This window comes from Chiloscyllium plagiosum, unplaced genomic scaffold, assembly GCF_037043375.1.
Source record: "Chiloscyllium plagiosum isolate Xiang-an unplaced genomic scaffold, Cpla_swu_hap1 HiC_scaffold_20, whole genome shotgun sequence".
NCBI classification, from domain to species: Eukaryota; Metazoa; Chordata; class Chondrichthyes; order Orectolobiformes; family Hemiscylliidae; genus Chiloscyllium; species Chiloscyllium plagiosum.
In genome coordinates, this window is record NW_028270158.1 from 20,111,738 (window position 1) to 20,130,749 (window position 19,012).

Below are 19,012 nucleotides of genomic sequence, written 5' to 3' on the forward strand. Positions count from 1 at the left end.
TTAAGTAGAAAATAAAGAAATAATGCTGCAAGTTCAAACATTACAGTCTTAAGTGCTTGGCCACAGCTTCCATTATAAATCATAATATCTTTAAATCAAGTTTTCATTATATCAATAATACACGTTGCCACACATCTATCTATGCTGTCAGCTTTATTCACTATACTCCTTGTGTTTACTCCTTTCTAATGCTGCCAGTTTTCTGCACTGGAAACTTTTTAACCTGTTTCCTCTGTCCTGCAGAGTCACTCGTTAAGTTTCTGCCTGCCATTTCCTGATCTGAATTTTCCCTCAGATTTCCCATTCCCTTCTAAATGATACCAGTATTTGATCCCTCTTGTTAGTCACTCACTAGAAAACAAATACTTTGGGTGAAGATGGGCTTTGTCTAAATTTTTTAACTGTGTGTCTGATCAACCACTACGCTGTTTGAGATCATGATCTCTCCAGTTGAGAAGCCTTCAGTGAACGAATGGCGCACCCAAGTGAGCACAGTCCCAGCAGGAGGTACAGGTTGGGCTGTGCCAAAAGAGGGTGTGCACACCTGACTCAGAGGGTCTCTAGCGTCTATAGAATGGCTTCCACTACAAATTTAAACATCATGCCCTGGAGTCTATCCAGTATGAGGATTGAGAGACATAAATATGCACAATTACTGTCAAAGCCTTGGGAAAGAAGATTTCAGAGCTGGTTTGTAGTTAAAAAGAATCCAATTAATATTTTATAAGTTCCAGTTTGTACCATTAGCTGTCATTTTATGTTGTGAGCTGCTTGTTTTCGCTTGGAAAAGGATCAAGCATAATGGATCAACTGAATTATTGACCTGGATTATCTTTTGACCGAAATTGTGCTTCTTTTCAGCATAACTTGTAACCTCATTTACTATTGTACACTGCACTAATACAGTGGACAGGCTTCATAAACTTGACTTGTATTTCCTTGGATATAAAAGATTGTAGGATGACGTGATTAAGTTAATTGAAACGTTAAAAGGATTCACAAGGTCAAATATGGAGAAATTAGTTCATTTGTTGGGGGAATCAAGGAGGCGCTATCGTGTCAAAAAATTGAGGCAGGCTATTTGGAGAGAAATCAGGAAGCACTTTTTCATATTTAAACAAAAAGTAGAGATTTGGAACTCTGTCCTCTGTAAGGCAGTGTTGGGACATGAGAGCTTTCAAGACTAAAATCAAAAGATACTTGTTAAGTAAGATATCAATTTGTTTCCCCAACTACCTGAACATATAGATAGCAGGAGCTTGGGGAGCCAGAGATAATAAATAGTGTACAAACTTATTTCATTTAAAACCTTAAGTAGCCATCAAAAAAATTACATCTATCTCCTCCATCTGGCCTGAATTTTAAATGTGGTACTGAGTGCAAAGAACAATGAGTTTTAATGATGTGGGCGATTTTTTTTTCATATGCGCTAACATAAAATCTTTCCTTCTCTTTGAAGCTAGAAGGATGCATCAGGGGAGAAGCTCAAAGTGTTGCCTTGGAAACATCTACTAAAGAAGAAGCACATTGGACATTACAACGCTGCAATGGACCAGTGACACTCCACTTTAAAGCAAACTTTGACGGTAAGATAAGAGCAGTTAGTTGCTAGGCTGTAGGAATTGATGGGCCAATTAATCAGGTTTCAGAATCAGAAATAGAAAGATAAGAGAAACAGCAGCTATCTTACAGCTCTCTTTTAAAATTTCATTGTTACACACGGGCAGTTTATTTAATATGCAATACCATTAAACTTGTTTGCTCAAGTAGAATTTAACACAAAACAGGGAGAGTTTTTTTTCTCCAATAAATCTTAATTGTCCATGAAGGGGCTGATAAAAATGCATCTCAAATCTCTTGAGTTGGTGTCCATAGCTCAATAAAAAAAAATGTTTTACCACAATTTACCTGTACCTAACAAGTTTCAATTTCAAATACAGTTTGGAACACACTGAGACTTCATATTTTGTAAACATCCTAATATCTAAATACTCTGTATTTTTCTGAATGGACAGGTGCAACAAAATATTTCAGTCCATAATTGAGCGTGAGATTGAAGTTTGAACATAACCCTGCTGCCTTTCTAGGCTAGACATTGATCTTTCCAAAAAATAGAGTAAAGAAGCCAGAAAGCAGTGGCATCAAGACTCAGTTTTTAATCTTGAATGAATTTTTTGTGGAAGAATGCTGTTGAGCTAATATTCTGAAATCTGAAAGAGCAGGATCTGGATTCACATCTCAGGCTCAGGAAACGTGACAGTTAATGCAGTTCATGACTGCATCAACCCAAACCAATCATTCCCCATCTCCTAGTTCCTAGGAACAGTTCCATCTCCTAGAGACACATCTGGCCAAGATTTAGAGCTGTCTTCCCCCCAGGCAGGTCTGAGACAGTGAATGTGGCTTCCAAGGTGGGCTGATTAGTTGGCCCCTTGATTCTCAGGAATTCTTCACATTATTCTTGTGATAGTTCATCCTCCCATTTTCACCTCATTTCTTCTGTATCCGCTATGTCCAATCAAACGCCATGACCTATCCATGCTCCCCCATGCACCCTCATATGCTATGTATTCTTCATTCCCTTCATATCCCCTGTACCCATTTACACCTCTATGCCATCTCTGTATGCTCCATTGTCATCATTGGCCACAGTGGATATGCCTCAAGACAATGGAATATTGATGATCTTTGAAATTATCCATTAAAAAAAGTATCTATCAATCTTCTAAAGCTGTCACTCAAACACACTGCCATTTATACTGCAGAGAGAAAAAAACACACTTTTGAAAGAGAGCTAAATCCCCTCAAGTGGTCATTAAATTGAAAAATAAAGCATCTATTCATAAATTGCATAAAAGGTAGATAATCTTAATAGCTTAAACTGTCAATCAATCTGTGCACATAATTCATAACAGTTTCAGCTGTAAAACAAACCATTACAGTTCAGACAACAGTCTTTATAAATGAAAGAACATTTTTTTTCCCTACACTGCAGCAGACGGTATGTTACTCAATGAATTCAAAGAACACAAGTCTTATTTGCCCAAGTGAAAGTAGTTAGCCATTATATTTCACAAAGTTTAAGCACTGTAGATTCCTAAATCATTTCAGATCAATACAGACGGGTTCCCAAGCACTCTTTTTCATGGTTTGAATGCATAAGTAGCACTTTTCCGTATGAAAAAGGAAAAAAGGTGCTCTAATAGATCTCAATCCTGATCAATAGTCAATGTATCTTCCTAGGATCAAGCCCTATGATCAATTACTGCAGTCAAAAAACATCTAACTTCTAAGATTATCTGAAAGTGAGTAGATGAGCCCAAAGGAGGTCACGTTCTCATTTCCGATTTCATGAATTTTAACATTTCACATGATCCTCAAACACCTGATTGTGGATTTGAAATTCAACCCAAATAGTCAACAGTGATGCTATCTACTAGAGATATTGTTGAACGTTTTTGTTTCAAGGAGCTAAGCCTACTCCTCTTAGATTCTGTTCATCAGTGTCATTCCCAACTAAGTAGCATATCCTGTAGATGTCACATGAATAATGGAACATAATACATTGTTTTAGACTCCTGGTTGTGCTAGAAATCCCACAGAGGCAGCCAGGGTAATGTCATTTTTGAAAAACAATCTATCTGGAATAAACGGCCAGCATCAAATGTGAACAAGGATACTATATAAATGGCCACCATAAGGTAAGAGAATCCCACAGACTAAATAGATAGGGCTCACGTTGAAATTCTCTGTATGCAGTTATAAATTCTCTTGGCAGCCAATTTTGATCAGCTTCGAAGGTTCTGGCTTGACATGCTTTTCACTGAGCACTTGTTCTTTATTATTTGTGAGCTTTGAGCCTGAGGAAGAAAAATAAATTTTTATTCATGAGTGTTGTGAAAATGCTACAGCAAGTTTTGCCTGTGCACTCAAGTGTAGATACAATTTTAAATTTATTAACCTGCAAACCACAATGAATGAAGTTTTAGTTGCAGGTTAAGGTGTGAAAATCCTTATTAAAGGCTGTATATTGAATTTGATAATGTACACTGAAGCATGAAAATGTTTCTCAAAGGTGAATTGTGGTCAGGCTTTCTGCAGGGAAAACAAGCTGCCCTACAAACTAGGAATTGAATGCACTGTTTTCTTTTCAGGCTTTCAACAGTTAAATTGGAATGAGTCAGAATGATGTGATCTCCACTAGAAGCTTTTGCAATGTTAGTGCTCTTTTGAAATAAAACAGAACCAGTAGTGCGTTTTTTTTTTTACCTACTTCAAAACGAACCCTTCAAATTTTAGATTAAGAAAACTGGACATCATGGAAGACTTAGAATTCCCTTGCACTGAGGCAGAGATCGAAAGAAATCTATTTCTTAGACTTAATTTTCCAGTTGAAATGCTATATGATAAAGTTGGGATGTGTGCAACAGTATGGAACAATGAACTATCACATTTGCAATTCACCACATGGAGACATTATCTATTTTTTTTGACCATCTCATAAAATAGCGGAAGCAAGTGCTTTGTAGAAGTAGGGTTTGGGAGAAAATTCCATGAGATTGTCATTCCATGGTGCTCTTGCCTGCCCTGTCGCTATTAAACTCCATTGACAAACAGAGAGAGAGCAAGACCAATCTCCCCAATCCCCTTGGGGGTAGGGGAGACTACAGGAATAATTATTTAAACTCCTAACAGTTATCTACTGAGAGAGCCACTATTGACATGCTCCATATATATTTTGCCATCTTATTATATTGTGATCTATGCTTTGTTTTAAGGTTACAAGAAACTACAAAAGGATTTGGAAGATGGTATTATCACATCTGGGGATTCCTTTTACGTTCGAACCAATTTGAATATTTCTGGACAGTCAGACAGTTGCTCGATGTGTGTGAAGTGCGACGAGATTATCCATGTTTTAGACACTATGTACCAGGGCAAGTGTGAATGGCTCTGTGCTCGAGTCGATCTATTCACTGACAAAGACTTGGAGAAAGGCACAATTCCCAGCTACTGCAGGTAATTGGACTCTACGTCCAATTGATCGATTTTTTTTTTAAAGGATATTTCAACTTAATTGGATAATATTGACCATGGAGGAGAAAGTGAGGACTGCAGATGCTGGAGATCAGAGCTGAAAATGTGTTGCTGGAAAAGCGCAGCAGGTCAGGCAGCATCCAAGGAGCAGGAGAATCGACGTTTCGGGCATAAGCCCTTCTTCAGGAAGAAGGGCTTATGCCCGAAACGTCGATTCTCCTGCTCCTTGGATGCTGCCTGACCTGCTGCGCTTTTCCAGCAACACATTTTCAGCTCTAATATTGGCCATGCCAAGCTGTCTCACCTTGTCCCAGAACAGTAGAAGCAGAAGTCACAGTCCATACTTGATGGGGAGAAAGTGGAAGAAGAGGGTGGTGATGCTAACTGCTGAAGGAAAGTTGTTAGTCTATAGAACACACACTTCCTAAGGAGATGATGGAAGCAGATAACACTGATTCATTCAAGTGCAAATCAAATTCTCTCAAAAAATAACACTTAAGGGTACAGTAGATGAGTAATTTGTGTGTGACATATGGTAAGTGTAACATCCTTTGGAGGAACAAGGTGACTTTGGATTGATGATTCCTAAAGCTTTCCATCACTGGGAACTTTCTCATATCATATCTGGGTCAAAAAGTTGGAGAAAAAATCTTCCATTATCATTGCATCCTGTTGCTACCAATATAGTGGAAGGCAAATTAGAGGGTCCTTCATCATTTCATTTTCAATTCCTATATGTTCCTATTTAATTGAAAGGGAGGTGAAGAGCAAATAGAATTGTGTACTGTTCAGTGACACAATACTAATGCTTCAGGAATTGTGGTGATGAAACAATGAGTAAATGCACTGAATATGTTTTCTAACTAACCTGTTTAGAAATGTTATTACACACCTGTGGAGCAGGTGGGACTTGAACCCAGGCATCCCAATCCAAGGGTAGGGAGGTAAATGCCTTGAATCCTACAGATCTGAAATGTTCCAGGTACCCACTCTGAGAAGTGATCTGATCTTAATTGAAATTAAAGACTTTAAAAACAGTAGGGCAGGTAACTTGCTAATGACAAAACATACAGCATGCTTTAAAAGATGGGTGCACTGTACGCAACATCATCAATGGAGCTGTACAAGCAGCATGAAATTGGATGCAAATGTACTGCTTGTTACAATCATAGAGAAGTAACAGCTAATTTTTACATATGAAGATTCCACCCCTCCCCCTCAAAAATGAACAAGATAAATAACCATCTCCTGTGTTGTTTGAGGGTTAAATGTTGACCAGGAAACATGAGAATTTACCTACTCTTCTTTGGACAGTGCTATTGAACATTTTCATTTACCCACAAGACCAGGAAGAGGCTGAGTTTAATATTGCATTTGGAAGTATTGCACTGAAATGTAAGCCTAAATTATATGCTCCAATCTTCAGAGTGGGGTTATACCCATAGCTTCTTGACTATGTGATGAGAATATTATCACTAAGCCCTGGCTGATGCCTAATAGTGTTGTACTGCTCCTGCAGTTGGCATGTAATCAAAATGTATAATACACAACAGGGACATAAGAAACAAATGTGAACTCTTCAAAATCCAATTTCTAAAATTCCTGCAAAAGTCAGATAGTGCTAAGTTCCCAATTATTTCCTCCGTACTGCGAAGTCTATCTGTCAGCTGTTACAACATGCAAAACACAACACCTTCATAAAAGTCACCAATAAGGACCTTTGGATAAAGGTCATGTAGAACAATCAACCAATCAGAATACAGTGGGTAAGCACACCACAATAACATTGGATTTGGATTGATTAATGAAAAATGCCGAGCCCAGTTGCCCCAACTTCAAAGAGGTAAATATAGAGACTGGGATGATGTTGCACAGCGTAAGGCCATTTGGCCCATCATTGTGTCTCAGTTCTTTAAACAAACAATCAATTTGTGGTAGGCCCTGCTGCTCCTTGGTTCTACAGATGTTTCCTTGTAAGTATATATCCACTGTTTTCTGTTAAAAACAAATAAATTACACATAAAGCAAAACATCACACTAAAATAAAACAATCTATCATTGGTAAACTAATTTTATTTTGTGGCATTAGTTACCTCCCTACCTAATTCCATTTTTCAAAATACAGTAGCATTAAAAATGAATCCAGCACCATCTAGAGGGAAAGCAAATGTAGGACAGAAATTAGAAAGGAAAAAATGTTTAAATGTCTTTCCATTTACCTTAAAATCTCCATCTGTGTCAAAACATTCATGGAGTTGAACAGCAATAACTGAGAAGATTAGCCTAAACAATTCAGAAAATGGCTGCGTTCATACTGAGTACACATTAACTTATGCATGTGTTGTTTTATTAATCATTACATAATTTAATGATAGTTGTAAATTCTGGTATTTTTCTGGCAAAAGGATGAGACAAAGAATAGCGATGCCCACCAGTGTTTTCAGTAAAGCTGGCATGTCTATTTTTTCATGCATTCTGTTTTATATTCATACCAGTATTTTTTTTCAGACCAAGTGGCACATGGAGACTGTTTCAGGAATATTAAATGATACAGCACAAAAGGAAGCCATTCAATCCATGTCTGTGTCAGCTCTTTGAATGAATTATCTGATTAGTCCCATTTCTCCCTGTTATTATCCCGCAATCTCACATTTTTTCTCATTGCAAATATTTATGCAGTTTTCTTTCTAAAGTTACTGTTCAATCTACCTGCATTGTCCCCTCATAGACTGTATTCTACATCACAATTCAATAAGAAAACAAACATTTCCCTCCTATCCTGTCTGGTATTTTTGCCTTTATTTAAGAGCTGATCAGGATGATCCTGACTTAATACTGAGTTAAAAAGTGGGTTCCCAACTAATGTGCACAGAGTTAAGACCAAACAACAACCACTTCAAACAAGAGATTTATTGAATGTTTTAAATTGAAATTTCTAAAAGTGACTGCAAGGTTGCATTGGCACAAGATTGTGAAGTCATTGATTAATTGTTTTTCCAAAGAAAGCTCTTGCTTTTGTGCCTTTTGTGTTGCAAACAGTTAGATTCAGTGCGTTGTGGTCATGTGTATGTGTCAGTTTCCTCTCTGAAGCAGAGCAATTTGTGCAATATCACAGTTGTGGTCTCCCTGCTGAGCTGCTAACTCAAGTGAGGTTCAAAATAGTGAGAGTAGTGGTACTGCCTCTCCAGAAAGATAATCTTCACACAGCACTAAAATTCAAGTAGCTTAAGGCCTACACAGCCTAAGTTACTTGCTGCAACATCACAATTTCACACACACACATACAAAATAACTTAAATGCAATTGTGAAATCCTGGATTTCATTTCATTTCATGAAAGCATTTGAGGTATTCTGTCTATCTGGTCTTTCAGGCTTTTCAGTAAATTTAAGGCATTTGATATCAGAGAAAATGTAGAAACAATTGGTACAGAAAGAAAGAAAACAAAATAACTTTTATTTATACAGCATCATTCAAGACCACAGAAGTTCTAAAAGGTTGTACAGCTGATGAAGTACTTCTGAAGTGTAGACTTTTGTTGAATAAGAAGCTAAGAAATTGAGAAGAACGAACATTGTGTTTGGAGAAAAGTTGGGAGAGATGCATCCCTTGGGTAGTGCTTTGTTTTCAAATGATAGATCTTCTGGTCTCAGGTATAAGGAACATAGTGTCAAAATTTACTATTGCTACAAAGGCAGGAGGACAACATTGAAGAGAGATGTTAAAGAATTAATTGACATAGGCAGGTTAGCAGAATAGACAAAACAAAACTGGCAGATTCAATTTCGTGTGAAGAAGTGAGAAGTGATGTGAAGAAGTGGAAAGCAAGGATTGGCAGTACACACTGAGAGACAGTAAAGGAAGCAAACGCCCCAGGGTTTAAATAAATAATTTCTTAAACTCACAAGTGAACATAGAACAATACAGGACCTTCAGCCCTTGATGTTGTGCTGACCATTTATCTTAATCTAAGATCAAACATACCCTTCATTTTACTATCATCCATGTGTGTATCGAAGAGTCATTCAAATGTCCCTAATGTATCTGACTCTCTACTATGACTAGTAGCAGTGCATTCCAGGCACCCACACTCTGTGTGAAGAACCGACCTCTGACATCCCCTCTAAACTTTCCTCCAATCACCTTAAAATTATGTCTCCTTGTGATAGCCATTTCTGGGAGAAAGAGCAAATAGTCAGAAACTATCTATGACACTCATCATCTTGTACACCTTTAGCAAGTCACCTCTCACCTTTCTTCACTCCAATGAGAAAAGCCTTAGCTCCCTCAATCTTTCTTCATAAGACATGCCCTCCAGTCCAGGCAACATCCTGGTAAATCTTCTCTGCACCCTCTCTACAGCTTCTACATCCTTCCTATAATGAGGCAACCAGAATTGAACACAATATTCCAAGTGTGGACTAACCAAGGCTTTATAGAGGTGCAGCATAAGCTCGCGGCTCTTAAACTCAATCCCACTGTTACTGAAAGCTAACACACACCATTTGCCTTCTGAACAACCTTATTAACTTGTGTGGCAACTTTGAGGGATGTATGGACATAGATCCCAAGATTGATCTGTTCCTCCACACTGCCAAGAATCCTGCCTATAACCCTATATTCTGCATTCAAATTCAACCTTCCAAAGTAAATCACTTCACACTTTTCCAGGTTGAACTCCATCTGCCACTTCTCACCCCAGTTCTGCATCCTGTCAATGTCCTGTTGTAATCTACAATAGCCCTCCACATTATCCACCACTCCATCAACCTTCAGCAAACTTACTAACCCACCCTTCCACTTCCTCATCCAAGTCATTTATAAAAATCACCAAGAGCAGAAGTCCTAGAAAGATCCCTGCAGCAAACCGCTGGTCACCAAGCTCTAGGCTGAATATTTTCCATCTACTACTACCTTTTGTCTTCTCTTGACCTGCCATGTTTCCATCATGACAGCCAAATATCCCTGTATCCCAGGCTTTTTTACTTTCTGAATGAGCCCACCATGGGGAACCTTATAAAATGCCTTGCTAAAATCCATTACACCATTTCCACTGCTCTACCTTCATCAGTGTGTTTTGTCATATCCACAAAGAATTCAATAAGGCTTGTGAGGCCTGATCTGCCCCTCACAAAACCATGCTGACGATCTCTATCTCTAATCAAACTATGGTTTTTCAAGTAATCATAAATCCTGTTCTTAGAATCCTCTCCAATAATTTGCCGACCATAGATGTAAGACTCACTAGTCTATAATTCCCATGATTATTCCTACTCCCTTTCTTGAACAAGGGAATAACATTTGCCATCCTCCAATCATCTGGCACTACTCCAGTGGATAGTGAGGACGCAAAGGTCATTACCAAAGGCACAGCAATCTCTTCCCTCACTTCCTGTAGTAACCTTGGATTAGTGCAGATAAATAATGTCCTAAAAGACCAGTAGCATTTTTAATTTTTACAAAAAGTGGCTTGGAATACAACAGTAAAGAAATGAGAATATTTATACAGAGCTCTTGATAGGGCTGCTTGGATGATACTTGATGATAAAACAACCTTTGATCACATTTTAAGTATTCTATAACTGATCAAAAAACAATTTCAAGCAAAATAAAACAGTTTAAAAGAACAACTTTTTTTTTCCCCCTGGTTTGCTCACAGCAGTGTTCTGGGTATAACTTCTTGGAACATCCAAACAGTGTAGTTAGTGATAGGTGGCAAACCATGTTTCCCTCATACGGACAATTTGTATCTTGTTAAAACCTCTGGCTTTTGCTGTAGAACCTATGCCTGGTAGAAATTTGTGCTGATAGTTTGCAAAGCAACACCATTTGCTTTTACTATTCATAATGCAGAGGCCAGCAACGACAAAGTGGTTGGTATTATCCCAGTGTGGCATTACAATTCATGTTCCCTACCTACTCTCAATCTTATCACATCTGATCTTGCAGAAAGAGTAGTGATGAATTTATAGCAGCAAGTGATGAATTAGAAAACAATTTTATCTTTTTTGATGTGTGTGTTGATATCTATCCATTGGGAACAAAAAAGCAATATAAAAATAATGTCCCTTATGAACCTATCAACTGAAGGTTGAAAACAGCAGCTTTTTATCCTAGTCATCTTTGGAGTTGTAGGCAGAAGAGGTGAGGATGGTGATTTGTGAGCGATCTAAAATACAGCAGTATTATTAAAGGTGAACCATGCTGAAATCATGACTGCTCAGTCCTATATGTATAATCCTCAGCCTTCTTCATTCTGTTCTAGAGCTCAGCAGCTCCTCTTGGTGAAGATTCAGAGATTGATGTACCGCAGCAACAGAGATGAGACAGACAATCAATATAGCACTCTCCGAGGATTATGGGTCTGTCTTTCTATCAATCTGAATAATTTATGCTTTTCATACAATCAATTTCCATTAAACGATGAACCTATTTTGCCTCAAAACCTCTGATGTTTATCTAAATTGTTACAATGAGGGAAATCTGTGTATATTTTGGTAAAATACTTGATATGCATTGGATTACAATGAAGCAATGTATCCAAATCTTCTGATTCTTTTCTCTAATTTCACCTTTTTTTAATTTTGAATGGTTTGTAAGTGTACACTTTGAGAGAAAAACCATCAGTGTAATTAAGCTCAGACAAGCTGTTTTCTTGCTTTTGGAATACGAAACAATCACACTCATTGAGTGATGCAAATATTTTTCATTATTTATTGAGGTGTCACAAGGGAATAACAATTTGGGGCCATATGTTTGATCGATCAACTCAGCTAATTCAAACATTCCCCGTTCTTTTGTGAGAATACCCCTGACATCCAGTACCCTCATTGCAGTTTAAACAAAAGGTCATGTTTCTTCTTAATCATGAAAGCCTTAGTTACATCACATTGAAGAACATCCTCTTTCCAAAACAGAGGTCAAACCACACTTTTTTAAAGGACTTCACAACGTAAATTCATGAGACATCAAAATGTGCAAAATGAAATGACACTAATGGAATTAACACTTGAACTAAAATTCTTGGTTGTCCAGGTACAATGATTCTGCTGGAGAGACTGGTACTGACAATGAGAAGGTTAACAAGCCTGCATCCTTATTTAACTGGTTTTAATGGCAGAAGCACAAAATGGAAAATGTTTTTGACTTCTCAGTAATTGATAACTTAATGTATATTTTCATTTTCTCAGGATTCATTAAGTAAGGAATTCACTATTTGTGTTGTTGTGTCGTGCTTTGCATTTATATCTCTTGTGGATATTCACAAGTTTTGCTACAACCAATTAAATAAGATATTGAATTTTTACCAAAATATTCAAATTTATAATGGGTTTCATACAGCTGTGGGCATGTAATCATGCGTGCAGAATAATATATTGATAGGAGAGAACTACAAGATACTTAGAAAATCGAAGGATAGAAATAATGCCATAAACCAAAACAGCAAAATTAGTTTAACTTGTCCAGTGAAGCAAGGAAATTATCCAATTTATTTAAGCCACTGCTGAACTTCTAGGAAACAATTGACAAGATACCATGTGTTGGAACTTAGCCTGTTCAATTAATTAGCTCAGCCAATGCTGTCTGTGCTTTCCTCTCTTCCAGAACCTTTTACAACCCGAAGAACAGCCCTCTATAGATCCCAAAGCTCCCCGCCTCTCAAGAGCGAGCATTTTCTTCGGTCAGATTTTACAGGTGATTCATCATGCAATGGGGAAACGTCAGCCATTATGTAGAATTTGTTCTATAGAAATATGCCATTTAATCCAATTAATGTTTTTCTTAATTCTTTTGTGGGATTTAGCAAGGCCAGCATTTACTGTTGATCTCTAATTGCCTTTTGAGAAGATCAAAGACAGTGTTAATAGGGAGACTTTGGAATGATGTTAATGTCACTGGAGTAGTAATCCATACACCTAGACAAATGCTTTGGGGACACTTATTCAAATCATACTACGACAGTTTGTGTAATTTAATTAACTAGAAAATGAAGCTCGTCTCAACATTAGTGACCATAACAATGTTATGATTGTGTTTAAAAACCAGTCAGCTTGCAAGTGTCCTTTATGGAAGGAAATCTGCTGTCCTGACCTGGTCAAGCCTATTGTGATCCACAAACCTTAAAGGGTTTCAAGTTTCAAGGGTGACTTGCTGGCCCCGCAGGGAACCCCTTTATTCTATGACTGAATAGAAATGAAATGCTGGTGTTATGCCTCATACTCTTTCCACCCCTCTTTTTTCTAACCCTGTTTACATAACCTTCTATTCCTTCATTTATGCTAATCATATCAACGAGGCCCTGTGGTTCCATATGTCACATGCTAAATATTCTGTAGCTAAAGATGTTTCTTTTTGAACTTCTTATTGATGACTGACATATTTATGATCCTAGTTTTCATTCCTCCCAGAGACAACACATAGAAGCATATTCTCTATTCTACATTATTAAATGATATAATAATCTTAAAAGCCTATAGCCTCTGCCATCTCTTTTCAGAATACAGCCCCCAGCCGTTCAATCTAGCCTCGGGCGACTGTCTGTGTGGAGTTTGCACATTCTCCCCATGTCTGCATGGGTTTCCTCCAGGTGCTCCGGTTTCCTCCTACAGTCCAAAAATGTGCAGGATAGATGAATTGTCCATGCTAAATTGCCCACAGTGTCGGGGTGAATATAGGGTAGGGGAATGGGTTACTCTTCGGAGGGTCGGTGTGGACTTGTTGGGCTGAAGGGCCTGTTTCCATAGGGAATCTAATGTAATCTATCCCAATGGCTTTAGCCTCTAAGTTACCTTTGTAAACTGCACTTTTTTTTTCTTCTCATGATGCTATAGCATTGCGAGCATTTGAACTTTTTAATGAGTTGTATATGTGCTAGAAAGATATTTAGCAAAGGTAAACAAAGTCTTCTGCATCTTGTATGGTCTGTGTGGTAAAACGTGGCACAAGATTAATAATTAGCTCTTAACCACAATAAATTGCACCAGAAACCATATAGGAATAGGTGAAGACCTTAAATTCCAGGAAATTACTCTCTGAGAAAGTGAGAACTGCAAATGATGGAGATCGGAGTCAAGAGTATGGTGCTGGAAAAACACAGCAGGTCAGGCAGCATCCAATGAGTAGGAGAATCAACGTTTTGAGCATAAGGGCTTATGCCTGAAACATCGATTTTCCTGCTACTAGGAAAGTACTCTGCCTCAAAGGCAGATTATTATTGAATTGTACATAAATTCCATTTATTTGCCACAGCTCCAAATACATTTATATCCTTTCTTAACCTATGAGACCACCACATGAGACTGCTGCTGTTTCTTGTCCCTTCTCAAAGAAGGAGTAAATATTAAATGGTTCAGACCATTACATTTTGGGCAGAACAAATAATCAGGTTTGTGTATGAATAAAATAATCCGAAAGTAATGAGTCACAGGATGTTACTGTTGGAAATACTCAGGAAACAATAAAGATTAAATCACACCTCAATGGATTAAAATATCCTCTTAAAAAGAATTTTTTCAACAGTTAATTAAATGACAAGATATTTGGACACAATTGTTGAGGATCTTCATTAATGTAGTAACTGTAGCTGGTTAATGCAGAGTTCATGTGTACCAGAAGGAGCTTAGCTGATTATTATGCTCACCCCAGAATTAAGCACAAGGGAAAACTCAAGGATTTAAGTGAAAGTCTCTGAACGAAGTCCTCAATCCATCAAAATCTACAAGTTTATAGGTATGAAGGATTTATCAAGTAGATATCCAAGCATTGCACATCGAATAATGTTTTAATCAAATATTGTTGTTTGAAACACAGGACAAAGCTTCTGCATTTTGATCATTTTACAAGTCAAACAATCTGTCCTGGACCAAAAGTCACTTTTCCATTTCGTATATAGATAGCATTCATAGAATTTACACACAGAAATAGGCTGATACACTTAAATTGTCAATGACAGTATAAATGTTCACAATGTCTCCATTTTATTTCATCATTCCTCTAGGGAAACATTTCTATTTCTTGTGATCTGAAGTACATGTGTAGCTTCCCTGTAAATAAATATTTACATACACATATATCGTTTACCTGGTGACGATGTTTATCTTCAATTCATTCTTAGATTTATGAATGGCTGTTTCTCCCTTCCTATAAATTATAATGTGGTCAAAGGAAGTCAGTTTACTCTTAACTTTGGATATCTCAAAACAGTAATGACATCAAGAAGAAATATTTTCTGTTTTTGACTTGAGATAAAACTGCTTTTGTCATAAATATAAATCATATCTGTTGATATCTGTACAATAGTCCTGGACACCAATAACTTTTATGAAGTACTCAAACCTCCAATTTCACCTCTTAAAACTTATACTATAGCAAATGTCTACAGGCACTCTGGCTACAAAACTAGTGTTTAGACAACTATACAACAATGTTATGGCATGCACTAATCATTTTAAAATAGACAGTGAAGTTGCAAGTTCCTTTCTTTTTGTTTCAGCTGCAAAATTTAAAGGGCCAAGGATTTAAATAACTTGAAAGCTTTATAGTTCCACAGAGTCACTTATTCATCATTGTTAGGTTTGGTCCACTTAAAAATTAATCTGATCTAACTAGTAAAGATGCTGAGGTGTCTGTATTTTGGGTTGTTATGATTTTATTAATAATCATTCACCATATACATGAAATACGTGCATCACATCTGTCTCCATGGAAGGCTAGGCAAAAATGTTCTTACCACTGGATCTCTGACATCAATGATGGCATTTGCATTCGATCAGTTTCAAAGCATCTCATACTACTTCCCCATCATCGACAAAATTTTGTTTTAATCATTATCTTACATACACTGATTTTTAAAAAAATTAAATACAACCCTAGCTCCTGCAATCTTTGACTCCACTGAATTAGTTGTCAGGAGGTTTCATAACTCTCCCTGCTTGTGTTCTTGTCAGACTTGAAAGATCAGCAGTAGTTCAGATTTGGTTCAGATGTTGAATAGATAACTCTTTGTTGTCTTTGGTTTCTTGAAATAAGATTTCTCCTATTTCTTATTATCTTCTGGCATGAGTATTAGATATTATCTCTTTTGGTTTATATCACTCTGGATAATTGCCCCTTCTCTATTTTGATCAATTCTCTTCAAACTATATTTATTAGGTTTGACATGTTCCAATTATGGTGTCTTCTATTGTAGTTTTTCCCTTGTGATTTTCTGTAAGATTTCTTTCTATCTTAGACAACTTAATATTTTAAGACATTCAGCCTTAGGTATAATTTCTTATGTAGGATAGAAAGTTGAGTTTTGAGTTTCCTTTCTACTAGTAGCTATAATGGTGCAAATCTACTTAGAGTGGTCTTATTGTTTTAACGTGCTGCTTGGAAATCTGCACTCTTTTTTTTCAGAGTGATTTAATCATTCTAACTCCTCATTTTAGTTCTCCATTACATGAAGGATACTGGGGAGAACTTGAATGATGTTCAAATGCATATTTTTCTGTAAAATACGTGAAATAGAAGCAAATTTTGGGCCATTGTTTAATAGAACCTGGTCTGGTACACTATGTATTGCAAATATTTTTTCAATATACCGTGTTTGTTTTAGTAGTTGTCATGTGATAATTGCTTAACTTTGATTCATCTGAAAAGGTAATCTTTGACAATCAAGAATAACTTGCCATTAAAGAAGATTAAATCCAAGATATTCCCATGGCCTGGTTGGAAATTTTAGTGGTTTTCTCTGTTCTGGTTTGCATGTTGTGCACATTTCACAATTTAAAATAATTTCTCTGTGCCTTTTGACATTCGCAGCTGATACAGATATTGATACCTAAACACAAGCTCGGCATTACGCCATACCCATTGGCCTGATGTAGGTTTTTTCTAAGATGCTTTCTCTGAATGAAACTGGATTCCTCATGCCTTGTCATACACTCATCTGTCTTCCCTGATAGTGACATGATTTCTGTGTTCAAAGAATGCTTTTATAATGACAGTAGCTTGATACAGTTCTGGCCAACTTTGCATGCAGTATTGGGAAATTTGGTTGCAGTCTTCAGCTTGCACCTGTGCTGATGTATTTCTGAGTTTGTTCCTTGCTGCTGTCCGTTGTGTTGCAGTATCCTCATCATATGTTTCAAATTCATCAATAAAGTTCACATCTTGCAGTGTAAGACTATCTGTAGGTGCTCTAAAAGTTGTGTCTCTCATTATATATTTACAAATGGGTTTACAATCCCATTTTGTAAATAAATCTGGATTCTCAGTGATCATTTGGAATATTAGGCATCATTCTTCAGAAACTTTCTGGAGCTGATATACCAAAAATATTCATAACATTTTTGAATAAGGGGGTATTCCATAAGGGGGTAATAAAAGTTGTCAATAACTTTGACTGCTCGTCTTAAAGATCCACTGTTCATATCCAGTTTCATGAATATGATGCTTTGGACAACTTTTCCAAATATTTGTCCACTGAGGACATTGGATACGTTTCTCTTGCTGCAGCTTTGTGTCCAAATCTCTATGCATGTTCAAATGATGCTGTTTGGTTTAGGGATTGGGACCATTCCCAAATACCACTCCATTGGTGTCATGACTGAGGAAGTTAATCACATCCTGATCATCTCTTCAAGTTGAAATATTACTTCCTTCATTGGTGTGCATAGTATTTTTCTGGGCACACAGATATTTTGATGTGGTCTCTTTACGTAGTGTGCGATGCTGCATTCTGTTTTAAGTCTTCCAGTCCTGTGAATAATTTTGGAAAGTCTTTCTGGAAGTGACTGCTACTGTCTTGTTGGTTGACATCTTGCACTTTCCTTACGAAATTGAAGTTGCTGTTCTTTAGGTTATGTAACAATATTTCCAGTGTTGCCTTTTTTAATACTGGAGTATTTTATGGCTTCCTTTTAACTTTTAATTGGATTCAACCTGGTCCATGTAATTGTATTTCTGTTAGCTCTACATGGTTCTACCACTGCTGCTTGTCTGGCAATATGATTACACTTGCTCCTGTGTCTAACTTGAAAGGAATTATATTTCCATTGACATAGTGCAGAATGTATTAAAGTCTTTCATTTCCCCTTGGAACTTTTTCATCTTGCATTGCATTGATGATTGCTGCACTTCATGGATAGCTCTTTTTTAAAAAAAAAATTGTAAGCTTTAGGTTTTTTTTATTTGAACTCTTACTTTGGCACTTTTTAAAAAAGTGATCACTTCACTTACACTAGAAGCATAATGTTTATTTGCAAGATACCAATCTTAACTGTGCGAGGTTTTTTTCGTAGTTTTTTTTTTAGGAATCTTGCACTTTCATTTTCCATGGTACCTTCCTTTCTATAGTGCCTTGTACCATTTTGTTTTCGAAATTATAAACCTTGTAATGATATTGATGCTGGAGATTGCCTTTACCATGGCTTTTGTTCACCTCTGAGGTTGCTCTGGTTTGCTTTTCAATCTCTGTCTCACTAGTGCATTTTTTTTCTGAGAGGAATCTTCTTTTGACTATAATAAATCGAACTGAGTTTCATCAGCTATTCCAACAAAAATGTGGTCTCTAATCAATTCTGTCTTTAAATTTCCATAGGTGCAGCCCTCAACTGACTCCATAAATCATTGATAAAATCTTCTTTTGATTTGTTTGAGTGCTTAATTCCATTAAACCTGGCTGTTTCCAAAATCCTATTTGTTTTGAGGTTGAAATAACTGTCAAAGGCTTTTAAAAATTTATTTACATTTGTCTACTTCTTCCTGAGTTCTTTGCCTTCACATTATCTGCTATATTTTCAACAGAATAAAGATTCATGCTTAAGATTTGTTGTCTAATCCTGAAGCACTTCTATATCATGGGAATCTTTATCTATGTCTTCTTGTACAATGTTCATATTTTACCCACATTAATGTCTACCTTTATCCATCTCAAGAAGCAAGTGACCTCTCTCAAAGTTAACTTTCCAAACAGTACTTTGCAGTTCCATAAC

The 19,012-nt window shown here is 36.9% G+C and overlaps 1 protein-coding gene across 3 annotated transcripts in view; it reads left to right on the top strand.

The window, feature by feature from the left end:
* card11 (caspase recruitment domain family, member 11) overlaps positions 1 to 19,012 on the top strand; it is a 278,081-nt gene that overhangs the window by 192,055 nt on the left and 67,014 nt on the right. For all 3 annotated transcript variants that reach the window (XM_087997712.1, XM_043711897.2, XM_043711898.2), the window contains 4 exons: positions 1,460 to 1,586; positions 4,779 to 5,019; positions 11,302 to 11,398; positions 12,642 to 12,731. In XM_087997712.1, the coding sequence (XP_087853838.1) occupies positions 1,460 to 1,586; positions 4,779 to 5,019; positions 11,302 to 11,398; positions 12,642 to 12,731 (555 nt within the window). The remainder of the gene's footprint in view (positions 1 to 1,459; positions 1,587 to 4,778; positions 5,020 to 11,301; positions 11,399 to 12,641; positions 12,732 to 19,012) is intronic.